Here is a 26613-nt window from a genome sequence, read left to right on the forward strand (position 1 = left end):
TGCACCTTGCCCGTCTACCAATTGAGGTGTGACTGCCGCCCTTCACCACTGATTTCAACGGCGTCGGAGATTGCCCACAGCTTGCGCTTTTCTACGCTAGCCCCCAATTCGAGGAATATGCTCACGATACCAGCAGCCAGCTTAGTGATGTAGCCGACTGCTGCTCGTGGTGAGCATCGTGCTGGCAGCTTCATGATCGTCACAATCAAACCCCGCTTCAGAGCAACACAACACCTTCCTCCGTGCTACGAATCACCACCATGCTCTTGTGGTTCCTGGACAGTGACGACCCACTCAAGAAGTTCGGGCTGCTGATGCTCGGCGTCTTGATCGGTGCTGCGGTGGCCTCGCAATGCCTGCCAAGTGACACCACGGACAAGAAGCTGATAAAGCAGCAACAGAGTGTGACGCCTGGTGCGCACGGACCCGTCAGGGTGCCCTTCTTACCGTCGATGATCCCTGTCGTGGGCCACGCCGTCTTGATGGCTTACCACGCCGGTCGGTTCTTGGACTGGGTGACGGACGTCTTCGTATCGCGCGGCGGGGCTCCATTCACGCTCCGGCTGCCGTTCCAGCGCGACATGATCCTCACCGCCAATCCAGAGCACTACGAGCACGTCATGAAGATACAGTACGACAACTTCCTCAAGGGCGACCACATCTACGACCTGCTCGTGGACCTGCTGGGCGACAGCATCTTGATCGTCGAAGGCGACGAGTGGAAGTTCCACCGCCGTGTGTTCGTCAACCTCTTCAGCTCGCGAGCGCTGCGAGAGCACATGGCTCCAATCATTCAAAAGCACGTACGTGTGCTGCAAGGCGTATTGTCGAACGCGGCCCAGTCCAAGCAGGCCATCGACTTCTTCACGTACTCGGGTCGCTTCACGCTCGACGCGTTCGGAGAGATCGCGTTCGGCTTCAACATGAGCACGCTCACGCTGCAGCACGAGCACCCGTTCGAGCGCGCGTTCGTGGACGCGCAGCACATCACCGCGGCGCGATTGGTTGTGCCCACTTGGTACTGGAAGCTCAAGCGCTGGCTCAACGTGGGCAGTGAGAAGAACCTCCGCGAGGCGCTCACGACGGTGGATCAGTTCGTCATGGACGTCATCTCCAAGACGATGGACAAGCGCAACGCGCCTCCCAACGACGCAGAAGACAAGACGCGCAACCGCGACATTGTGTCTCTCATCCTCGCCAACGAGACGGTGGACGGCAAACCTGTCGACCCCATTCTGGTGCGCAACGTGGTGCTCATGGCGCTCATCGCTGGGCGAGACACCGCCGCCGACGCAATCGCGTGGCTCTTCCACCTGCTCACGCTCAACCCGCGGGTCGAAGCGAAGCTGCGTGCGGATCTCCTCGCCCGACTGCCCAAGCTTGGCACCGACTTGGACTACGTCCCAGACTCGCAGGACGTGCAGGGTCTAGCGTACTTGGAGGCCACCATCTGCGAGGCACTGCGTCTGTTTTCGCCCGTGGGGCTGGCCCAGAAGCTATGCGTGCACGACACGGTCTTCCCCGACGGGACGTTCGTCCCGAAAGGAGCCAACATCGCGCTGGTGTATCACGCCATGGCTCGGATGCCGAGTGTGTGGGGCCCTGACGCCGCTTCGTTCGTGCCCGAGCGGTTCCTGGACCCTGAAACGGGTGACCTGCTAAAAGTGTCGTCCGGCAAGTTCAGTGCCTTCAACACGGGTCCGCGCGTGTGCGTGGGGCGTAAACTGGCGATGCTGGAGATGAAAATGGTCGTCGCTTGTGTCGTGGCCCGCTTCCATTTGGACGAGGTGCCAGGCCAAGACGTGGCCTGCTCGGGTGGCATCACGATTGGCATGAAGAACCCGCTCCTGATGCGTGTGAATGAGCTGCTCCCAGCTGCGAAAAGCGACGAAGTTGCTGTCGGCGTGGCTGCATGATCCCGTAGCAATAGCTCTGCAACCAAGTGCATCGCAATGACGTTAGTAGGAAGCAAATACATATTTTATATACTAATCAAGTGCTTCGTCTTAATGTTACCTTTGCCACGCTTCATCTTAGCTTCACTGCTAGGACACTGCTCGATTCCGTGGCTCCTTCACTTGCAGATCGACATCGGATAGAATCGACTTGCGATTGAGGCAACGTCTTCTGGAGATTCGCCCTCCGTTCAGCATAACATTGACAAGCTGACGCATACCGCAACAGCTTTCCTCAAAATGTCGGCCATCCACTGGCCCACCGACGCTCTCGCGGACACCTGATCAGCGCTCGCCAGCGGATCCAGCTCGGGCAACTACTGTAGCAGAGGCAAATCGTCAACTAGCTGCCGCTGCATCAACTGCAGACTTTTTTCCGCGCGTACATTTTCACTGCGTTTGACTCATCAATCGAACGCGAAAACGCTGTCGACCCGAACCAAGCAAAGACGAAGCTGCTCCAACGCATTCATTCAAGGTTATTGGACCGTACATCGCGCTTTTCGCACGCATCGGTTGATACATGGTGCTGTCCTGATCACATTGCCGTCCGTCAAACGTTTACCAGTAACATTCGTCCATTACCAGCCCTGACTGCATTTTCTTCTCCTTCTGACGCAGGTTCCAGCTTTTCCAGTATTGACGGCGCCGAAATTCACCACATCTTGAGCCAGCGAGTGTCTACGCGCAACCATCAGTTGACGAAGAAGCTCAGTCATCTACTATGGCTCACAGCTGAACTACAGCGCTCCAGCACTCCAAGTCGTAGCCAGTTAGCCTTCATCAACTTTAAGTCACCAGCACCTCGTACTCATTCACATCAGCGCCGACGTTTCCAAAAGAGACGCTATTCGGTTCACTAGCCATGGAGACCAAGTCATTGATCTGAAGTCAAAGCTCCCACTGGGTCAAACAAGTAACCTGTGAGCATCCTCTTCGGCAAGTTCGTCACAGTTACCGCAGTTGCCGACAGATTCCTAGGCAAGAGCTGCAAACTGTGGACTGGAAATCTTCGTGCCTGCACCAGCGTGTATTGGCACTAAGCCAAAACTGCCACTTCGACGTACGCTGCCTCAAGCCCCAATACGCGCAGCGGTACGAAACGCACTCGAGGTCGTACTCAGTAACCGTACGCTTTTAATCAATTTTGTCTTGGTACACTCTGCACATGATCATATCTCAGCACCACGGGCCAGCGACGGTCTTCTTAATTAAGACGCTTCCCGGTGCAGTACTCACCTCAAGTAGCCTGCGAGCATCTCCTTCAACAAGTTCGTCACAGCTGCCAAGACCCAGTTCCCGACCGGCGACCAAGCAGCAGCACGTGAAACGCAAGACGCGGCGGACCGTGGACGACGCCGCAGTTCCAGGAGTTGGCGTGACATCGTGCTTGGCTAGCTGCAGAAGGAGGTGGCCGGCTGCTTCTCTCCAACTCGATTGAGTCTTGTAGTTCCCAACAGATTCCTTGCTCACCCGTTGCAAAACTCGGACTGGATAGGCTTCGTGGGTCGTGGGCATCAAAGACCAACAAGTGGCAGCGACGTACGCTGTATCACAACCCCAACATGCGCAACGATCCTTCCCTCGCGTCTCCAACCGCAAGGAGCAGCTAGAAGCGCTGGGCAGCCTCTGTTCAGGAATTCTTGGCGCATTGACGGCGTTGGTACCAGTATGTTGGTACTTGGTGTACAACACACAACTCATTGAAGTGGACAAAACTGGGGAATGGTGTATCTGACGAAGTTGTGCACTCGTCAAACGCTATGCCAGACGCTTCGTGGCCCGTGAGTCGCGGGGCTTCTGTGTGTCTCTCGTGTCGCTTCTGGTGCAAGAACTTGGTTGTACGAGGTCACAGGAACGAGCTGGAAGGCGTCACCGCGCTGATCGTCGTCATCGATACTTAGCCCAGTACCTCACACGATGAGAGAAGCAACAAGGCGCACGTGATGTTTCACGGCGAAGGACGAGGGGCAGGCTACGAACAAAATGGCGAGAAGCCGACCGCTTTCCTTGGCTGAAGCAGTTCCTCGCCTCCGTGCAGTTGTTCAGCGTCGGCAGCTTAGGGTTTAAGTGTTTGCACCGCCGTCGCTGTTCCTAAAAGTGAACATCAAAATTCGCGGTGTAAAGCGTGCGATCAAGACCTTCACGTACAACGTCTGTATCTCGTGCTGGTCTCATGAGAATGTAGCGGTCATAAAGCAAACGCTGCTTTGAGCGATTATGCCGCTGCGATTACTCTCATATTGGTTTTGGTCATCGTGGGCTGGTACGAATTGTTGAGGTCTCCTTCCAATCTCAAGCAGGGGCTAGTGGCAGAAGGTCTGCACGAAGGGCGAGATGCCGCCGTGTTGGTAAGAAAGATCTTCTGCGTAGATCAGTCGTAATAAGCACCTTCAGCAGCGATACCGAGAATACCGGGAGTAAAAATGTGGATTCTGTACATGGCCGTAGCGGAGGAAAATTTCGTTCGGCGCGCTGGCGAGGCACCTGGAGCTGCAGATTTGTATTCTTGCGAATTAGAGCAACGGACTTACCCATTGCTGTTCATGGATAAATCGTCTCTGCCAGCGAAAGTGAATGGCGACGACTAAAGTGCATTAGCAAAGTCGGTCTCGTGGAACAGAACGAACAAATACCAGAGCTGGACGTCATCTGCTCCTTCCTCTAAAAGGATGTGGGACTCCTCTTCACAATGATCATAATTGTGGGCAAGATGCACCTGTTTGTTTGGAGCTGCTCAAGGCCTGAACTTGTGCAAGCGCAATTGCCTCGTCAGTGTACGTAACCCGGAAATTGATGTGCCGTTTTACGACGCTCGCCCCGTCACGCATAAATTCTACTGTGAATTCCAATCATGGACCCTAGCAAGTTAATGATGAGCTCACATGTCAATGTGCGGCATTCTTTGCTGATATTACACGCTCGCAGTTCGACGTGTTGAATCGGTTTGGCTAAGTCGCCACTTCTTTCCTACAGTGGCCACGAGTGATCCGAGTATGAATCTGAAAAAGACGATGAAGTAGCTAGCGATGAAGCGTGCAGCAACTTGCTGGGATCGTACGCCTTGGTCATGTCACGCGCAACCTCCATCGCATCTAGACTCGATGCTTCACTTGCACACGAGGCGCAGAATGTGATCTTTGGCTGCAACATCTTGCCATCAGGAGCGATCATACTAACACGCTTCTGGATTTTACAGGAGAAACAGATCGCGTTGAAGCAAATCTTGCACGTACTGGACCCGATCCTGCCCAACTTTCGAGAAAAGTTTCTGGTGCACGTCACACAGACTGCGGCCTTCGTTGTGCTCCGGGACCTCTGGGCGCGTCTGCGTTGCATCAACCACGTCAACTTTGTCATCTGACCGCACGGCTCGTAATTTGTCGCCGAAAGGAGGCACTCGGCGGCGATGGGGAGCATCAGAAAACGCAAAAGCTCGCCACCGGGCTCCAGCGTGCTGAACGAGTGGTTGTCAATCACATGCTCGCATAGTTGTCGAAACATGCAGCAAATGGAGAGATTGCCTCGCACCACGTTCCGTAGTGGACGCGTCTGGGGGAAATCGATCGAGTGCATGAGGTGGTAGCCTACCCGTTCACCATTGGTGAAGTGCAGTATCCCTGTAGCTTCAACGTAGATGAAGTCTCGGTTCTTGATCAGGTTCGTGGACTCGAGCGGTAGATCTCGCTGCATCCATTTGACGACCACCGACAGGAATGGGTCGTTCCCGGTGGGTACGATGATGGGGGCGAGAATGGCGGCGTCGTTCACATCGTGGACGTAGGAAGCCTTCATGCGCATGGTGTCCAGTGTCGGGTTCATTACGCCCAGCATGAGATCATCCATCTTGCCAGGAAACGTCCCGACGCTCAACATGACTGGAGTATTGGTGCTTTGACGTGCTTGAAGTACCTGAAGCTCTTCCGGGTCTTCTCGGCGCACGTGAATGTGGATATCGTTGCGGGACTTGACAAGCTTCCATCGATCAAGATCAATCCTGCGCTTGTCGTGCTGTACGAAGTGTTGATACTTTTCGAAGTTCTGCTGAACCAGCGTGTTGGTCAGGTCCAGTAGGAGCGCGTGGTCTTCCTTAGAAAGCACCAGACCCGGATACGGGTTTGACTGGAAACGCTCCTTCCCCATACGTCTCCACTCAATTCTCTTTGTGTCAGAAGATCGCCGACGTCGGGAGTGGATAAGGCTTCAACGAACTTTGAATCCTCGGCGAGGTCCACATTCCGATCAGATCATGACGTGCGGTCTAGCACTGATGTCATCACTGCTGAAGAAAGTATTCTAATGCTGGTGTGCAATCGATGACCTCACCGTGCACGAGTTTGATAATAAGCTAGGTAAATATTACACGTACACCTTAGGACGCTTTGCTTTGCCCATGACTTCGTCGTATGGCTACCACGAGCTGGATAGGTCAAAGTGCACGTCGCTACTACCCTGTTGCGTTGAGATTTCGTTTCTCCGACGGTTTTATAAGCGCGCTGCAATTCAGGTTCAGAAATGATTCGCGAGCAGTTGTTTTCGTGGCGGTGCTCGCAATCTCGGTGGGTAGTGCTGTTGTCGGGACCCTAGACGTCCAGAGTCGGCAAGTCGACGACCCATAACACCGTCACTCTTTCGAATTAAGATGCAACAGGTTTTTTTACGGGCGCTGTTAAACCTGGATAATATACCTGGAAACGCTAGAATGAAGGCCTGCTGCCAAAACAAACGCTGCGCCGACATGGCCAGTTGGTGCAATACCAACGACCGATAGGCTCGGCTTCTACGTGTCTGCTAGCAGCACAGGAAGGCTGAAAGGAAGGTTTACTCATGGCACAAGTCACTCCTTCGATTTGGTAGAGGCCACATTCAATGAGCTCCTCCGTCGAATATCTTCTCCTCTCTTTGATTGGCCCCAGCATAATGTTTTTGTCCAATAAACGGGCTCGGACCGTCTGGATGACAAGCTAGCTATAATAACGTCGACGTCGACGTCGGCGAAGTCCAGTTTTCACTCCGACTCTTGACGTCGACAGCACTATCGGTGGGGCCACGCTGCACGAAGGCATTAACACTGGCCTGTGTTTGCCTAATGTAGATGCACGGGCTATTGGCTCGAATACTTCGTGACACAGCAATCGGGACCGGGGACTGACCGATACAGCTAGGATATTACGGTCTCACCCAAATCGCTGCCTACAAACACGCGAAGCCCGAGCTGCATTGAAGCATTCACCGCCGTCGTGACCTGACGAGAGTACATGTCCTTGACCAGTCTTCTTACGACAGTCAAACACAGAACTTCCCGAACTCCAGCACGCTCTACACCCTCGCCCACTGAACTGAACAATTGACCACATCTACTCGGTGACAATCGACGAAACTCCGCTTTAGCTCGTCATGACTTATTGAACACAGATTCTCTATGACTATCGACCCTTTTACAACATGCTGAAGAGCTCTTTCGTAGCCACATCTACCTTGGATGCAGGCCTACAAGACTAACCTTACTTGCTCGAATAAGACGCATCCACGCTACTGTCATCTGAAGACAACGTCCTTACGAAGCTGGCGCGCTGCATAAGTTCTTGCTTTCTGGTCGCAATCTGAGCTCGAGCGACGTCAATCGCGCCCATACTTGTCACCTCGCTGATGCATGCCGTACAGAACGTCACTTTGCGCTGCGACAAAAGGAGATCGGGGTCCACGAAACTCAACTTCCGGGTGATCTTGCACGCGTGGCACACGAAGCCGAAGCACAGCTTGCACGTGCTGTTACTCTTGCCAAAGTCGCCCAGTCCGCGGCTCGAGATGGGCGATGAGCACGTCATGCAGATGCGCTTTCTGTTGGGCGTACCACGCATCTTGGACTCTGCGTATTTCTTGTCCAGCATGAACGATAGCTTGCGCATTTGGCCGCAGTAGGCGTACTTCAAAGTGGACATGAAGACATCTGCGATGCTTGGGATCACGAGCTTTCTGATTAGCCCGTTGTCGACCGGATCCATGACTCCCGTTGCGTACATTTCCATCGTGTTTGATCCAATTTGGCGCCAGAAGCCAACAATGGACATGTTACCACGAACTCGGTTTGGGAGCTGGTGGGTTTGCGCGAAACTTACCGAGTGCAGCACGTGGTAGCCCATACGTTCTCCTTGCTCGTTTCTGACGTAGCCTGTGCCCTCGAGGTAGACGTAGTCCCGATTCTTTACCAAACTCGTCGAGTGGAAAGGGATATCAAGCTCCATCCACTTGATCACCAACGACTGGAACGGCTTCTCCTCCGTAGGCAAAAAGACGTCGTCAAGCACTGCAGCTCCGCTGATGTCGTCCACGTACGATGCTTTCAGGCGCATCGTCTCGAGGTTTTCACTGATGAGGCCGAACATCAAGTCATCCAGTTTTCCCTCCATGGTTCCGTTACAGAGAAGCATCGGCAGACCCGATCCCGTCGGCTCGTCGCCCGCAGCCGAGGCTTTCGTCGATACGCCTGGTCGTTCTGAGTAGACTTTGAGCTTTTCGCCTTCCTTGATCAACTTCCAGCGCTTCGGGTCGACTGTGCGCTTGGCAGTCGACGTGAACTTCGTGAAGAGCTCGAGGTTGCTCGTGATGCACTGGTTCGCCAGGTCTTCGAGCTGGGCACGATCATTTAGACTGAGTTTTAGCTCCTGGAACGGGTTAACGATGAATCGGCCTTTCATAGCGATTTGGACGTCAGAAAAGGAAGTGACAGCCCAAAAGCAAATACTGAAGTGAGAGAGATCGACAATACATAGCGTCCAGCCAGACAGCTACTGCTGGCTGCCATTCACAGTAACGTACATGTAATGATGGACGACTGGATGTAGCTCCAGCTGGCATGACGCCGCAACCTGTTAAACGAACCAAAAACGAGCCTAGATAATCCCTATGAGGCTTCAGCAAGTACGAACAATGTGCGTCGTCAGTGATTCAGGGCCTGAACGCCAGGCTAATTCATGGCTGTCTTAAAGCTTACCCATGGGTGATGACTCTACAACAAAACGTGCTCATGAGCTTAATGCCCACTGGTACTCGAAAGCACGTGCGTGTCAATAATGATACATGTAATACCAGAACTCGCTGTGCGACCACTTTTGGAAACAAGTTGAATGCAACAAGCCAGAGCTTGTTGGTGCATGTACCGGTACGTTGGCACCTTTGCTCACCTATCAACACCGCAAATCTCTCAGCTGGCGACCGAGAATCAGCTGGGATAGATTTTCGAGCTCCGATACAGTCATTTGAGCGCGTACCGAACATGGTTGTAAGTGAGCCGATGCTGTTGGCACCGCCAGCCTGGCAGTGTCGTGACAAGTGAAATGTCAGCTGTGGTCAGTTACACGATCAGCCAAGCAGAACGCCATGGCAGCATCACCCACTTCGAGTCGAAGTCGAAGTTCGACATCAATGAAATTTGGGGTGTATTGCTTGTTGTTTTATGGTATTTGCTGAAGGAGCTAATACTTTATGCATGTAAAGCTCATTATTATGCCGAGTTTTTCAGCATCGGACTGGGAGGGTGTCGATGAGGCTTTGTATGCCTGTATAGCTCACCGTTTCGTATATATTCTAGCTGCTTCTATCGCGTCACTTCTGGTAGATTTGTTCATGCTAGTACAGAAAGTGTGGGAGTGCTGCTACAACGATGAAGTCGATATTTCCACCAAACCCGCATTACTATGGCAGCGTTAGATCGCACAGACTCGGAGACATCCTTGTCAAGAAGTCACTCCTATGAAGGAATGAAACCCGTGGGAGATGGAGTTCAGGGGTAAAACGCAGGCTACTCTTAAAACGCCAACCGTGGGGAGGGTTGTCATTTCGGTGTAGAAATACTTGTTGTTAAACACAGCGCCCAATAGAAATCAACTTCTTCGATCACTAGCACATGATGAAATTGCCTCACGAACAGCAGATTGAAGCACGAATTCTTCGCTTCTATTCAGACGAAAAAAGGGAATGTATTAACAACTACAACTACAATACTCCACTAACCTTAGACAAAGAGCGATGTCTCTGTTGTATCAGATTGCGAAGAGGTCGAAAACGCTTTGTAAGCTCGATAACCCGTAGTTTGGTCCCTAGCAGCTACCTTTGCGTCACACGTGATAGCCTTGCTAATACATTTGGAGCAGAAGGAAATCTTGTGCTGAGTTAGCCGGCCGTCCAGCTCAATAAAGCTGATGCGTCTGCTGATCTTGCACGAGTAGCACACGCAGCCATAGCACAGCTTGCACGTACGCGAGCCAATGGCACCTCTAATTCCAGAAGCTGTCTTGCGATCGCACATCACACACCTCCCTTGGATTTCATGTTTGGAAACTGAGTTCTGCTGCTGCAGCATCCACGATAGTTTCTTCATCTGTCCGCAATATACCAGCTTGGTTGAAAAAAACAGAGCATCCGCAGCTACTTTGACTGAGAAGAAGCGCATAACGTCTCCTCCGGGGGCTATGGTATTGGACGCATACATGTCGATAGCATTGCGATCAAGTTGGCGGTAGCAGCCGAAGTACGAAAAGTTTCCGCGAATGGCGCCAGGCAGTGGCTTAGTTTGGGGAAAGTCAATGGAATGGAGTAACTGGTACCCGACCCGATTACCATCAGCGAGCTGTACGATGCCCGTTGACTCCATGAAGACAAAGTCACGGGCCTTGACAATACTCGTGGATTGCAGCGGCACATCAATCGTCATCCATTTAATGGCGAGCGAACGAAATGGGTCGTCCTCGGTTGGTTCCAGTAGTGTGTGCAGTATCGCAGCACTGTCAAAGTCGTGAACGTACGAAGCCTTGATTCGCATGGTGTCCAAAGTCGGATTTACAACACCGAACATGAGGTCGTCAAGCTCACCGACAAGTGTCCCGACACTCATTACCACCGGTACGTTTTCCAAGGTTTGGGTCGCGCTTGCTGTGTTTCCGGGTATGGCGGTCTTGCGATCGAATTCTTTTAGCCGTCGTTCTGCGTACGCATGCTGGTTGCCTTTGGACTTGACGTATTTCCACCGCTTGTCATCGATCTGGCGCTTGTCGACGACGACGAAGTCCTCGTACTTCTGGTATCCGTCCTGCACAAACGCGTCGGCGAGCTCAATCAGCTGCTTGCGCTCTTCTTCGGACACGCGAAGGCCTGAGTAGGGGGTTACGGCGAACCGGTCCTTCGGCATGGTTGGATTGCCCCCGCCGTAACAAATCGACAACTGAATCGAGGCCTAGCGTGCGATGGTACGGCGACTTGCCGTAACTCTTCCCATCATGAGGAGATTTGTCCCGTATGTATTGGTACAGCAAGGTGAATCCAGAATACACTGCCGTAAACTTGTGCTTTGGAAGCGCCTATCGGGTTGAGCAAGAGGAACCAGGAAGTTGCTAACGTTGGGCCCGTGGATTATACACGTAAAATGCTATTGGTATCAAATGGATGCAGCGATAAAGTCCTGCTACATTTCTCTAGTATCTTCGGAGACGAAAGCATGTAGACGACTTTGACGTGGTGTCCAAGTCGAAAGCATCCTGCAAGTTTGAACTACCGGTATTTGTCGTGCCTCCAGTCATTAAATAACTTGGCAAATCACACCTAACCCCTCTTGCTTAGAACCTACTTTTTGGGGTCAGATTGGCCAAAAGTCGGGAAAGGCACAAATATTTGTGCCCCCCCCCCCAAGGTGGACCTTATCGAAACCTGAAATCGATAAAGTTGAGTGGACACGATAGGCGTCATCACAGCGTCGATTTGATCATGTTTTGCCGTTTATTAGATGTAAGTGGTGGCGAATACGGACAAGCAACCTTCTTCACGCATTTTATACAGAAGGAGATCTTGCGCAGATTGTGGCTTCGACCTATGCCATCTCGGACCTTAGTTGCAACCTTCTTCGCGCATGTATTACACTTGTCACTCTGGATCAAGGTTTGCCGTTCAAAGGCCGAGTGTTGTCTGCAGTATCCATGACAGTTTCTTAATCAACCCACAATATACACATTGGTTGCACATAGCAGACCTTGCATGGCAATGTAAAATGCAAAATGGAGCTGTGGTGCTGGACCCGAAGTCGTCGATAACGGTGTGGTCCACTTGCCGGAAGAAATCAACGTACCAAAGGTCCTCAGTGGTAGTTTGGTGTGCGGGAGTTCGATAGAGAAAAGTAAATCGCTGCCGATGCAATCATCATTGGCGAAGTGTAACATCCTAGTCGCCACGATGTACACGAAGTCTCGGACCTTGGCCTGACTGGATCCTTGTTTATTGGGAGAGCCACAAATATATTTGGAAGGTAGTTTGACTAGTCAAAAAGAGACGATTGTGACGCAGTATCCGATTGTGAAGATGTCGAAAACGCCTTGTATGCTCGATACCCCGTCGCTTGGTCTTTAGCAGCTTCTTTTGCATCCCGTTTGGTCGCTTCATTGACACACTTGGCGCAAAAAGAGATCTTGCGTCGTATTAGCTGGTCGTCTAGGGTGATAAAGCTGATCCGCCTGCGAATCTTGCACGAGTAGCACACGCAGCCATAACATAATTTGCATGTGCTTGACCCTATGAGTCCTCTGATCCCCGAGGTCACGTTCTCCGTGCACATAATGCACTTCTCGTTATTCATTTGCGTTCGACGGTCAATAGCCGAGTGTCGATGCTGCAGCATCCACGATAATTTCTTCATCTGCCCACAGTACACGTAGTTCGTCGCAGACAGCAGCGCCTCAGCAGCTACCTGAATCGACAGGAATCGTGCGATCTTGCCTCCAGGAACCACTGTGCCTTGCGCATAAATGTCGATAGCATTTTGCTCGATTTGCCGAAAGAAGCCGAATACTGAAAGGTTTCCTCGAATCATGCCCGGCAGCGGCTTGGTCTGCGGGAAGTCGATAGAGTGCAACAAGTGGTAGCCCACTCGCTCACCACTGGCAAAACGGAGAGTACCCGTTGCCTCGATGTACACAAAGTCGCGACATTTGACAAGACTCGTAGACTGCAACGGTACGTCAATTGTCATCCACTTGATAACAAGCGAGCGGAACGGTTCTTCCTTGCTTGGTGTCACCACGGGACACAGAACTGCAGCGCTGTCGAGGTCACGCACATACGAAGCCTTGATGCGCATCACGTCCAGCGTGGGGTTCACGACGCCAAACATGAGATCATCCAGATCACCCACCAGTGCTCCTACACTCAGTACAACTGGTACATCTTTCTTGGGCGTGGCGCCATCCTTTGCGTTCTCCGGATTCCATGACACGACTCCTGCATCTCGCTTCTCTTTCCCACTGCGTTCTGCATACACGTGCTGGCTGTCCTTGGTCTTGACATGTTTCCAGCGCTGTTCATCCACTTTGTGCTTGTCCACGACTACAAAATCTTCATATTTCTGGAAATAATCCTGCACGAATCCGTCGACTAGCTCAATCAACTGCGTGCGCTCTTCCTCCGACACATGAAGTTCCGGGTACGGATTAACGGCGAATCGGTTGCTTGGCATCGTCGGCGGCTCGGACCTACGTGAGGTCGTTGGTACCGGAGCAGCAAATTGACGACTGCCTCCAACTTTCACGTCAGTTGCGGCAACGGTCCCCATCGTTTGATCAACAGACTGGGAACGTGCGCGAGGTTCGACCGAGGACCCATACGATGTTGACGACCAGTCTGCTGCTGGTAAACTTTGATCACTCTGTCAGATGGTGAAGACTGATCTATCGTACCCGACTGGGGGACTTGTTGCCCGAGGTAAAGTCTACTTGTTTCCAAACAGAAACTTTGATAATTGTGTAGAAAACACAATTATAAAAGACAAAAATAACGTTAGTCAAAATGCGGCCCCAAGTGTCCCCACTACTCTCCGTGACTCTTCTCTTTCGGCTCCAGGACGGCGTTCCTTGATCTGCCTCATGTCGTCGACGCTGTCTCCATCTACCTGGACACGTCGGTGGAACTGCGTCTGAATAAAGCCTGCGAGTTTGAATCTGTGAGGCTGCTGGGCCGCATCTGGGACAGCAGCCAGGTATACGCCGATGGATACACAGACGACTCCTGGACGCTGAGGAAGTTCCTCCGCACTGATAACCACTATAAGCAATACCCATTTTAATTGTGTCTGGAGGACGCCGTCCCTCGTAACAATCTGGAGATGGTCAAGTGGCTCTCGACGAAGCTTCAGGAGCTCACGGTCAAGTCGGAGGTGGCGATGGACATTTTACAGTTCTTTTGTGAGAACGGGGTGATTGGAGTGGGGCATCCGGTTGAGTGGGGAGGATTCACCATGTCGGCTGCTGTCCAGAGTCGACGGAGTGACATCGTGTGGTGGCTGTATCGCCACATTCCAGATGTAAATGTTAACTTTTGTGCGGCCTTGATGTCTGCAGTGACAACGGGGGATATCGTCATACCGGAATGGCTGATCCAACACGGTGCTGAGTGGCCAGAGGAGACGGATCTCCGTAATGTGGTTCGTGGTGTTGCGGCACAAGGGAGACTGGATGTGCTAGACTGGCTAGAGGAGCGCGGGCTTGTGACGGTATGACTGGGTTGGTGGCGTCTGCCGCTGGGAAGGGACAGCTCGAAACCGTGCGCTGGCTAGTGGTGCGTACTGCTCAGAATAAAGGCACCGACGATCATCACCTGGATTCAATTGAAGACACCGTCCTTGATATTCATGCTGCTGCCGTCCATGGTCATTTAGACGTGGCAAAGTATCTGCGTGAACGGACGAGGACTACGGGTGTAGCTGCACAGCGTTTAACACAGGATAGAAGGTAGCTTCTTGAGAGTCGGAATTTGTTGGAGCAGTGGATGGAGACTTCAGCAGTCAACGTGTGTGGTAAAACAATGGTGAAAGCTGCACAGAACGGCTATCTCGATGTTGTGAAGTGGCTGTACGCAGAGTATGGCGATGATCCTGATCTGAACCTTTTTGAGATCGGGGAGAAAAAGAAGCGGCCGCTTTCGATGCGATGGATGCAGCAGCACACTACGGCCACCTTGAAGTAGTAAAGTACTTGCATAACCTGCAGGCGTCGATCGACGCAAGTGGTAACAAGAGAAAGAGAGAAGGTGTTCAGCGGATCTCCAGACCAGCATGCACGAAGCTGGCAATGACTGGTGCCGCAACCAACGGTCACTTGAATGTCATCCAATGGCTTAGCAAGGAAGGGTGTTCTACTCAAGCTATGGATGTTGCAGCAACATTTGGACATCTTCAAGTGGTGCAATGGCTCCATGCGTACCAACCAGAAGGGGGCAGTACGTACGCTATGGACAACGCAGCATATAATGGGTACCTGAAGGTGTTAAAATGACTGCACGAAAACACAAAAGCTGGCTGCACAACGAGAGCGATGGATAACACGGCTGGAAGAGGTCATCTTGGTGTTGTAGAGTGGTTGCACGAGCATCGTTCCGAGGGATGCACGGTTAAGACCATGGATCGTGCAGCTCAGCAAGGCCACTTGAACGTCGTGAAATGGCTGCATGCAATCGACACGAAGGTTGCTCAGAGCTTGCAATGAGCGGGGCGGCCAAAGAAGGGCACGTTCACGTGATGGATTGGCTTCTTCGACAGGCTGCATGCCAAGTGCTATCGTCGATGCTGCGGCTTTTAACCAGTTCGAAGCTTTTCTGCTTCTCCACAAGCAACTGCACGAGAAATGCACCGAAGAAGTTGTTTCGTGGTCTTTTGAGAACCACTGCCCAGAGATCCTTGCTTGGATTCTTGATCACTATCCCGAACATCGAAGCATGTTTGATGAAGACGACTAAGGAACAGGGTTTGCGGACTATATCTCCATTTTCGACGTGCTGCCAATTGGCCAAGATGGAGATCTGTTCGTGGTGAGCTTCAGCGAACTTCTGGGTCTCCCCCATGTTCACTAATGCATTGGTGGATGCCTGGTGCATGTGATACAGTCTGGTGAAGGCAACTTCGCTGCCTTTGGGAAAGTTGGCCAGTATTGTTACTTTATGACGAGTACCTCGTTGAAAACAAAAAGTGATCAACTCACAAGTGCAACCGCCGATTGCGCTCGAAGACCCTTTCCAAACGCTCACATGGAGGTGGGCATCCCGTTCGTGTCGACGTGCCTCGTCAAGAACCGCGACTACGACTACCTCAAAAGGCACGGGTCACGTGAACGGTCCCAACGGGGAGCAGCTAGGCTTCCATTGATGCAATCGGTGAACTTCCCACAGACGCACGACGTGGCCAACCGCATCCTCGGCAACATTTCGGCGCTTGCCTTCAGGCAGCAAACCGGCCCCAACACACTCGGCATGTGGGGCTCTGCCGTCATAAACCCGGGTGGGGATCTGCCTCATCATCGTTCCGACCATGGTCGGAGTCTTCATGTCCAGCGTCAAGTACGCGTACTGCGGCCAGATGAAGAAGCTCGCGTGGATGCTGGAGCGGCACTACACCGAGTCCAAGCAGCACGGAGCCCCCAACAAGAGGAGCGTCTGCGTGACCTGTTCAGCACCGCTCACCGGTCGCAGACTTGGCGACTTCGGCAAGAGCAACAGCACGTGCAATTTTTTCTTCGGGCTTGTATGCCACGACTGCAGGATCGTCCGCAAGTTGAGCTTCGTGTGCCCGGACTTGCTGCTCTCCCAACGCAAGGTGACATTCTGTACCGGCTGCATAAGTGAAGTGGCGTGCATGAGGTCGCCCGATCCATGCTGTTGACCAGCAAGGGCCACGCCATCCCAAGCTCCGTGTCGTGGACGGGCAGCACGTCGTTAAGCATGAGTATCTACATGTAGCGCAGTTGTAGGTCCGCACTCCCCATAGTATGATGTCCACGCGTTCACTTCGGCTAACCGACAAATCCGGATGGATGACTATCGACGGACAATTGTGTCCAGTTTTCAACATCGTCTTATCTGGCCATGCGCTGCCCGAAAATCCACGGGGTCACCGGACTCAAAGTGCGGTGCAGTGCGGAGAGTGTCAAGCGTTCGTACTTTTCCACGAATTGCTACCTCTCCAAGCGCGCGAGACAGATGGCCAATCTCCTCTCTTGACTCCTTGACTGACGGCATTCGTGCCCGTCACTCACGGGTGCACGGAAGGCCGCTCACTGTCCAACCTTCCTCCCCTCGCCGACAGCTCGAGTAAGAAAACGATCACCCATGAAGGGCCGATTCATCGTCAACCCCTTCCCGACGGTGCCGTTGTCACCGTCGGATCAAAGCCAACTGCACGAATTGGCGAGCTCGCTCGTGAAAGCCGGACTCGAACGGTACACTGCGTTTCTTGAGACCGACCACCGCCAAGTGGATCTCCAGCGTTGGAAGCTGGTCAAGACCCGCGAAAAGGCACGAGTGTACTGCGAGAAACCTGCTGCAGGCAGCAACCAAACCGCGCAGGACCTGCCGTCGCTGTTGTGCGTTGGTACGGCGCCCGGGCAACTTGAGGACACCATGTTCGGCGTGGTGAACCCGACGCTGGAAGTGATGCGGATCAAGGCCTCGTACGTCGACGACCTCAGCGGCGCTGCGGTGCTGGCCACGGTCGAGGAGCCGACACTGGATGACCCGTTCAAGTCGCTCGTGGTCAAGTGGATGGAGCTCGACATCCCGCTGCACACGACCAGCTTCGTCAAGAACCGAGACTACATCTACGCGGAAGCGACCGACATCATAGAGCTGCCTAGTGGCGAGCGCGTAGGGTATCACTTGCTGCACTCCATCAACTTCCCACAGACTCACGAGCTGCCCAACCGAGTGCGGGGCAACTTGTCCATCTGCGCCTTCTTCCGGCAAGTCGCCGCGGACGTGACGGAGATCTACATCACGGGCATCATGGACCCAGCGGGAGGTCTTGTGCGCCACCTCGTGATCTCCAACATGGCTACGACGTTTCTATCGACGCTCAAGTACGCGCACTGCGGCCAAATGAAGAAGCTTGCGTGGATGTTGGAGAAGCGGTACAAGGAGTCTCGCCTGCTCGGTGCTCCGAGCAAGAAGGTGCAGTGCGTGACGTGTAGAGCAGCAATCACTGGCCGCAAGCTAGGCGACTTTGGCAAGACTGACGCCACGTGCAAGCTCTGCTTCGCCTACGTGTGCCACAGCTGCAAGGTCCACAAGAAGATCAGCTTCGTCGCGCCGGACATGCAGCTGACCAAGCGGAACGTCACGTTCTGCGGACTCTGCCTCGCGGAGATGAACAAGTCCGACGCGTTGGAAGCAGCGCGCGCGCAGATCCTAGACAACTACCCGGTGAACCACCACCACCACCAGTCATCCGCAACGTCAGATACGAGCAGTAGTAGCTGAGGATAAAGGAGGAGGTCGTTGACCACGTAAGTATGATAACACACTCGCTGTTTATTTCTCGAAAACCTTGACCAGACCAAGTACAATGAATGTGTAGAGTGAACGACGCACAGCCAACCATCCTTTTTCTCTGGGGATCAAATGACCCATAGGTCCAATGCGAACGCGCTTCCAATGGAAGTTTCAGCTGGCCTCGCGTGTCCGACGTCAGTGTCAACCTCTTAGAGCAGGTGCCTGTCGCGGGAAGGCACGACGGTCTTCTTGGCTGGGCAGTCAACCAAGTGAGCTGTCTTACGCCAGCATCCGAGTCAGCTTTAGGGAATTGCAGTCGTGTGGCCACCGCACCACACTGTGGTGCCGCTGCTCGAACAGCGATCCTCAAAAGATATCCTCGAAGATATCGATAGCAATCGTTGAAGCTTAACGCTCTCTGTATTTTCCGCCGATGTCAAACAACTTCAGACCTAACTGCAACAACGACAAGGTGCCGTCGGCTGATGGAGGCTCCATCGGGCTCGGACGCAGCCACGATCGAGGTCCGATCCTGGCGCCAGTCTTTCGTGTCACGAAGCGTGATGCTGACGTTCGATCATTTGCGCCACCATCTGCAAAGGTCGGTCCTACTCCACCAGCACGAGTGTACTCGCACGCGCGGAGAAATTTTTCTGCACGAAGTTCCGTTAGTTCTCTTGACTAGCAAATCCAGTTAAGGGCCACATAAACCGAGTGCTGCAATGCGAGAGCCAACATGGCGCAGCTCTTTTAGGCTATTTTGATATGGACATACAGCTACCGGCGCTCTGTGATCGCCGGCTCGTGGAGGCGCAGGGTCTCTTCCAAACCTGCACAACGAACCGTGCACATGTGACAGCTGGGGCATCCTCGTTGAAGCTGAAGCGCTTGACCGGCTTGCTGATAGACAGCGTGGACAGCGCTAAAGACAAGCTCGTCACACCCATTGCCACGTTTTTCGGAATGCCAGGGGCTGCAGACCACCCGACCGACGACGGCATTTGCGAATCACCTCGCTGTCGTCCAGACCATGAGGCACGAGCGATTCACTGCGAGCCCATTCGACGAGGTGGCGCTCACCATGGGGGACCGGTCTCAGCTGGAAGCGTTGGCGCAGACCTTCGTGTCCGACAACCTGCGCCAGTACTTGGCGCACTCGGCCATGGGGCTCGACAAGGTGGACGCGCGCCGCTGGAAGGTCGTCAAGGCCAAGGAGGCGCTGCGCGTGTACTCGGAGAGGTCGCAGCGTGACATGGCACGACGTACCAGGAAGCACGCAACGGAGACCAGAACGGAAGAGGAGGAGAGCGGAGACTACCTCGTCTCGGAGCTGCCAGTCATGTTCAGCGCCGGCACGTTGGTCGGTGACCTCGAGGAAGTCATGTTCGGCGTCGTGAACCCGTCACTGGAGCTCATGCGCATCAAGTCCTCGTACGTAGACGACGTGAGCGGCGCCGCAGTGCTCGCGTCCATAGTGGAGCCCACCATGGACGACCCGTTCTGCTCCTTGGTCATCAAGTGGATGGAGATGGATCTACCACTGCGCAGGTCGGGGCTCGTCAAGAACCGAGACTACGTGTACATGGAGGCCACCGGCATGGTGCAGCTGGGCCCTAGAGGCGACCGCATCGGCTACCACCTCATGCACTCGGTGCACTTTCCACAGACGACGGATCGCCCACACAAGGTGCGCGGCCGACTCTCCATGTGCAGCTTCTTCCGACAGACCAGCCCCGACGCGGTGGAGCACTACTCGTCGGGCACGATCGATCCTGGAGGCGCCATCCCGCGCTCCATCCTGGTGCGTTCTACTGCCACGCACATGCTGGCGCCACTACGCTACGCCTACTGCGGCCAAATGAAGAAGCTCACGTGGATGCTGCAGCAGAAGCGCGACGAGCGACGTCTGGAAGGGGGCGTCCCCAAGCTCCAGACGCCAGAGCACGTGTGCGTGACCTGCCGATCGAAGACCGGACACCTGTTTGGTACCAAGTGCCGTATCTGTCTTGGTGATCTGTGCATGTCGTGTTCGATCAAGAAGCGGCTGAGCTTCTTGTCGCCGAGCCGCTCACTTGTACGACATAAAGTGTCGGTGTGCACTTCGTGTATGGTGGAGAGTCTGCACACCAGCGCGGCCAAAGCAGCTCGCGACCAGCTCCTCGGACCGTCAACGTGCAGCGTGTTCGCCACGTGCTCCATGTCCGAGACGAGCTCCAACCTCTCGGCGTCGTCGACAGCGTTGAGCCGAAGTCGGTGCCCCAAGACGACAGTATAGGACAGGGTGCCGTCACAACCACACACTGCAAGAGCACCATCAACCACGATGGTCGTCGGTTCTTTAGTGCCGACGCTGTATAACCTAAGTATGAACAACTATCCGTACATTGGCGTTGCACTTCAAAGCAACATGGCCTCCCAGACAGGTTGCACGCTTATGCTAACGTTGGCAGTAGCACTTGGCTGCGTCCGACGAGGCGAAGAGGACGCGACCTGCTTGCTGCAACTTGACTAACGTTTGCAACATCATCAGAAGAATCCCGGCGGGCGTTGACAGCCACCAGCGAGGGGGAAATGTGCATTCAAAGCTGCTTGACGGTCAAGCCGTCCCACCGACCAGAGCCGTGCTCGGCCACGTTGAAGCTTGATGGATGAGGAACGTTCCCCACCACCAGGCAAATGCTGGGCTTGAGAGGGTCCCATTTCTTTTCTGCATAGATAACCAAGCTGTCACAATAAAGCCGCCGGCTGGCACTCCACCGGTCTTCTCCTTCGACACCCAACGCCACGGTGAAAAGGCGATCCCGTTCCCGGAGCGACCAACGGCCCAGTTAGAGAGACCTTGCGGGACTTTATCACCGAGATGAAGCTGATGCAAAAGGATGTATTATAACAGAGGCACGATTGCCAGTGCGTAGTTTACAAGGGGAGGGGATTTTTTTTGATAGCAGCCGTCAGTGCAGCAGCCTTTCATGGTGTGTCTGCAAGCAGGAGAGCTATTGTACTCGTCATTGAAGGTTGGACCATAACTTATTAACATGCCACACAAATGGCAATAGCTCTTCGAGTTTTTATCCGATCAGATTAAGACGGCCACAACACTGTTCCTTAGTGCGTTGTACGTGCATTACAACTTTTACTTCGCTAGCAACATGTCTGGGTCAAACACCAAGGCGCGAGAGCTGCCCCCATGTCCGAAGGGCTTTGCCGTACGGTGTTACGAGTTCATGACCATATCGAAGGAAGGAGGGCTCTTTAGGGGGAGGCGGGCCCGAGACCTTGTAGCTGCGTGTATGAAGATTGCTCGTGGCACCGCTACGACCGTAATAGACGAATACAGAGCCGACAACATTACCAAGTTCGAGGTCGGTGCACCATATTCGCGACGCCAGCACCTTATCAGGTGTATATCGTTAACCTGTGACATATGATACTGTCATCCAAGGCAAGCAAGCGTGGCATGAAGTGAGGACAAACTACCTCTGTAAATCGATGTTGGCTTAAATGATTTGAGCCCCTGGTTAAAATATCTATGGACGTTTTTTTACTACATTTGCACTTTCGCCTGTAAATCCATGTGTATCGCCCCCTCCTCCAATCAGAAGTGCTCCTCAAGAGCAACCCGTTTCCCGCAACTCTGAAGCCTCAGGAGTGCGTTTGTAAAGCGACCCGTAGCGCAGTAACGGCTGCGATTCAGCCGATTTTGACCTCATTTTTGAAATCTAGACCCAACTTTGCACCCTATATCTAAATGTCGCTATAGGTTTTAGGGCTGTGAATCTTCATAACCGATGGCTACATTTTGGTCCAACGACTTGTGACGAGTACAATAGTAATCCGATGCCATGCTGGCCGTACTGATACCTTCCGATGAAATCGAAGACTGCAAGGCTGAAGGAGCCTGGTGGATCTTACCAGTTGCCAACATTTGAGCACGAGCGACATCGATCGAGCTCATGCTCGTCACCTCACTGATGCAACCCGTACAGAAGGTCACCTTGCGCTGAGAGAGCAGCAAGTCTGGGTCCACGAAGCTCAGCTTGCGGACAATCTTGCAGGCGTGGCACACAAAACCAAAACACAATTTGCACGTGCTGTTGCTCTTGCCAAAGTCACCAAGTCTGCGACCGGTGATCGGCGCCGAGCAAGTCACGCAGACGTTCTTCTTGTTGGGCGCTCCATGCAGCTTGGACTCGGCGTACTTCTTGTCGAGCATGAACGCCAGCTTCTTCATCTGGCCGCAGTACGCGTACTTGAGCGTGCAGAAGAAGACGCCAGCCATGTTAGGGACTGCAATCATCTTGATCATGTCACCACCCGGGTCCATGACGGCCGTACCGAATAGCTCCATTGTGTTGGGACCCACTTGGCGCCAGAACGCCATCGCTGACATGTTGCCTCGGATGCGGTTGGGCAGGTCCGGTGTCTTCGGGAAGTTTACCGAGTGCATGAGGTGATACGCCAAGCGCTCACCGTTCCTCCAGCGAATGAAGCCCGTAGCGTCGATGTACACGTAGTCGCGATTCTTCACAAGGTTCGTCGAGGCGAACGGGATGTCGACCTCCATCCATTTGACAATCAGAGCTTGGAAAGGCTCTTCCAGTGAGGGCTCGACGATGCTATCGAGCACGGCAGCGCCGCTAAAGTCGTCAACGTACGAGGCCTTGATCCGCATGCCCTCCAGTGTCGGACTCACCAGGCCATACATCAAGTCCTCGAGTTTGCCCTCCTTGTTACCGATGCCCCAAATCAATGGCAAGCCGTTGCCGGTGAGGTTCTCCCCGGATGAAGCGGTTCCTTGTCGCTCGACGAACATTTTGATCCCTTGGCGTTGCTTGCAGAGCTTCCAGCGTCGTGAGTCGACTCCCTTGTTCTTCTCGTCCTGGTACGCCGTGTACTTTTCAAGGTTGGCCAAGATGAGCGAGTTGGCCAGTTCTCTGAGCTGCGCATGGTCGTGTTCTGTGAGGGCTAACTCGGTGAATGGATTGACGATGAATCTGCCTTTCACCATGGTTGCTTGAGTTGACGGGGGCTTGTTTGAAGAACGAGGTAATTCAAGAACTGAGTGTCCATCGAATCGTTTCGTGTCGAGTTCACGCGAAGCTCGAGCGGAGCTGTGTAATCTAGATAAGACAAAGAGGCTGCGGCCAGGACAATGGATAAGAACACGACTTCACTTTATGATTATGACCGTCCGCCAGTTTCTAAAACAAACCTGATCAGTGCATGGGGCTCATATCGTTCGTAAATCATAATAGCAGGAAGCTCACAGGCCAATACATTGTTTTTAAAAGCGAGAACAAAAGCGCTGTGCTCTGTGTACACGCAAAAAAAAAAATACTTTAGAAGTAATAAGCAGTACTTGGTTCTACCGCTGTGACAACCTTAGGCCTTAGTGGCTGCTAGCATACGAATACTCGGCACTGTTTCCGTCGGACGACAGAGTTCGCTCGAGACTGGAGTGGTTGACCTTGTGGCTCTTGAGCATTTGTGCACGTGCGCAGTCCACGGAGCTCACGCTGGTAACGGAACTGATGCACGCGGTGCAAAACGTCACCTTACGCTGGGATAGCAGCAAGTCCGGGTCCACGAAGCTCAGCTTTCGAACGACCTTGCACGCGTGGCACACGAAGCCAAAGCAAATCTTGCACGTGCTGTTGCTCTTGCCAAAGTCTCCGAGGCGACGGCCGGAGATAGGCGACGAGCACGTGACGCAAATACTTTTCTTGTTCGGGGCGCCGTGCAGCTTTGAGTCGGTGTATGCCTTCTCCAGCATGAAGGACAACTTGCGCATCTGACCGCAGTAAGCGTACTTCAGCGTGGAGAGGAACACGTTCGCCATGTTCGGCACCACGAGCTTGCGCACTAGACCGGCGTCGACCGGGTCCATGACGCCGGTGGCGTACATTTCCATCGTGTTGGGTCCGACCTGACGCCAAAAGCCGATGATAGAGAGGTTGCCACGCACGCGGCTGGGAAGGTTGTGGGTTTGCGGGAAGTTCACCGAGTGCAGCAAGTGGTAGCCCATGCGCTCTCCTTTGTCGTTCGTGACGTAGCCTGTGCCTTCGAGGTAGACGTAGTCGCGGTTCTTCACCAGGTTCGTCGAGTGGAAAGGGATGTCGAGCTCCATCCACTTGATCACCAGCGACTGGAATGGGTCTTCGAGGGTTGGCAGCACGACGGAGTCCAGCACGGCTGCTCCACTGAAGTCGTCGACGTACGAAGCCTTGACGCGCATCGTCTCCAGGTCCTCGCTGATCACGCCGAAAAGCAGGTCTTCCAGCTTGCCCTCCATAGTACCGACGCACAGGATCATGGGAAGTCCCGATCCGGTTGCCTCGTTACCGGCCGCAGCGGCTGCCGCTGCCCCCTCAGGACGCTCAGAATACACCTTGAGCTTTTCCTTCTCCTTGAGCGGCTTCCAGTGCTGTGGGTCCACAGACCGTCTCGAGCCCGACATGTACTTCATGCACAGCTGCAGGTTGCTGGAGATGCACTGGTTTGCCAGGTCTTCGAGGCTGGTGCGGTCGGCAGCTGTCAGGTTGAGCTCCTGGAACGGGTTGACGATGAATCGGCCCTTCATGGCAGTCGAAAGCGTAGACACCGAAGATAAGCTGGACTGGTTGTTGCCGAGCAAGAGTAGGAATGAAGAAGCTCGAGAGAGTACAAGACGGAGCAAATCACACGCACTTGATGGCTGGTTGACATATGCACACGCACTCGAAGCTGTATCGGGCGGGTAAGGTGCGAGGTTTGGATCAAACGCATCCACTGTCAGCTGGGGGCGACTTCCTATTCCAGCAGAGACGCTATCCGCCCCATAAAACGAGTCAAACGCAAGTACGTGACTCCATATGCTGCCTTTGAAAAGAGTCACTACATCAAGACTCTTGATACTCGACGAGCACGTGCCGTCCTACATAAGGTGGAGGTGGACATATACAGACACCCGCTGCTCAAATGCCTATCCTGGCGAGTGATCTTTCGGCTTCAACCTGGATGAGCGCTTCAAGCTCTCTATCATTGTCCGCGGCAAGCGTTAGAAGGGTGCCAGACACTGTTGATGTAGATCAGCCTTCGAGGTCGAGGGCGGCGTCTGAGAAATCGTTTAATGGCAGCTTCTTCGGAGCAAGACGACGTTTGCTTCCTAGTTCGGTTCGAGCTCTGAAGCACTGATCGAATGGAGAACTTATCGGCAAAACTCTTGAAATACACATAGATTACAGTTAACAGATCTACTTTTCAACCAACATCCAAATCCTTAGACCCAAGTCGCCTTAATGACTGCTCGTGGAGAGGTCCGTGCTGTTGCCACCTGAGGATAACGCCCTATCCGCGCTAGAGTTCGCGTCACGGTGGCGCTTTCTGGCCAGCAGATATGCCCGGGCGACATCCACGGAGCTCATGCTTGTGACCTCGCTGATGCACGCCGTGCAAAAAGTCACCTTGCGCTGGGAGAGCAGCAGATCCGGGTCCACGAAGCTCAGCTTACGGACGATCTTGCAGGCGTGGCACACAAAGCCGAAGCACAGTTTGCACGTGCTGCTGCTCTTGCCAAAGTCCCCGAGCTTGCGGCCACTGATCGGCGACGAGCACGTGACGCACACGGATTTACGGTGCGGGGCTCCGTGCAGCTTCGACTCTTCGTACTTCTTGTCGAGCATAAAGGCTAGCTTGCGCATTTGTCCGCAGTAGGCGTACTTCAAACTGGACAAGAACAAGCTCGCCATGTTAGGCACTACGAGTCTGCGTACGAGGCCATCATCGACGGGGTCCATGACGCCCGTCGCCCACATCTCCATCGTGTTGCTGCCGATTTGACGCCACACTCCGATGATGGAGAGGTTGCCGCGAACACGGTTAGGGAGGTGGTGGGTCTGAGGGAAGTTCACCGAGTGAAGCAAGTGGTAGCCCATGCGCTCGCCTCTCGAGCTTGTCACGTATCCCGTGCCTTCGAGGTAAACGTAGTCGCGGTTCTTTACCAGGTTCGTCGAGTGGAAAGGGATGTCGAGCTCCATCCACTTGATCACCAGCGACTGGAACGGGTCTTCGAGGGTTGGCAGCACGACGGAGTCCAGCACGGCTGCTCCACTGAAGTCGTCGACGTACGAAGCCTTCATCCGCATCGTCTCCAGGTCCTCGCTGATCACGCCGTACATGAGGTCGTCCAGTTTCCCTTCCTTGGTGCCAACACAGAAGATCATTGGTAGCCCCGAACCGGTCGGCTCGTCACCGGAGGCTGCGGCCGCTGCTGCACCCTCGGCCCTTTCAGAGTACACCTTGAGCTTTTCCTTCTCCTTGAGAGGCTTCCAGTGATTCGGATCCACCCTGCCCTTGGACTCGATGAACTTGACACACAGCTCGAGGT

The 26613-nt window shown here is 53.7% G+C and overlaps 3 protein-coding genes across 3 annotated transcripts; all 3 read left to right on the forward strand.

Moving 5' to 3' along the window:
* Positions 1 to 260: 260 nt before the first annotated feature.
* Positions 261 to 2049, forward strand: KRP23_347 (Cytochrome P450 94A1; the record flags this gene model as incomplete). Its single annotated transcript, XM_067888105.1, has 2 exons — positions 261 to 1085; positions 2038 to 2049. 2 exons carry the CDS (start codon positions 261 to 263, stop codon positions 2047 to 2049), a joined length of 837 nt encoding a protein of 278 aa, XP_067750904.1.
* A 12048-nt stretch (positions 2050 to 14097) lies between these two features.
* Positions 14098 to 14490, forward strand: KRP23_348 (uncharacterized protein; the record flags this gene model as incomplete). The annotated part of the gene is made up of 1 exon (XM_067888116.1): positions 14098 to 14490. One exon carries the CDS (start codon positions 14098 to 14100, stop codon positions 14488 to 14490), a length of 393 nt encoding a protein of 130 aa, XP_067750905.1.
* Positions 14491 to 19278: 4788 nt separating this feature from the next.
* KRP23_349 (uncharacterized protein) lies at positions 19279 to 20760 on the forward strand (the record flags this gene model as incomplete). Its single annotated transcript, XM_067888127.1, has 2 exons — positions 19279 to 19679; positions 20652 to 20760. 2 exons carry the CDS (start codon positions 19279 to 19281, stop codon positions 20758 to 20760), a joined length of 510 nt encoding a protein of 169 aa, XP_067750906.1.
* Positions 20761 to 26613: the final 5853 nt, after the last annotated feature.

Source organism: Phytophthora ramorum (genome assembly GCF_020800215.1).
Source record: "Phytophthora ramorum isolate Pr-102 chromosome Unknown Phyram_PR-102_s0001, whole genome shotgun sequence".
Lineage (NCBI taxonomy): Eukaryota > Oomycota > Peronosporomycetes > Peronosporales > Peronosporaceae > Phytophthora > Phytophthora ramorum.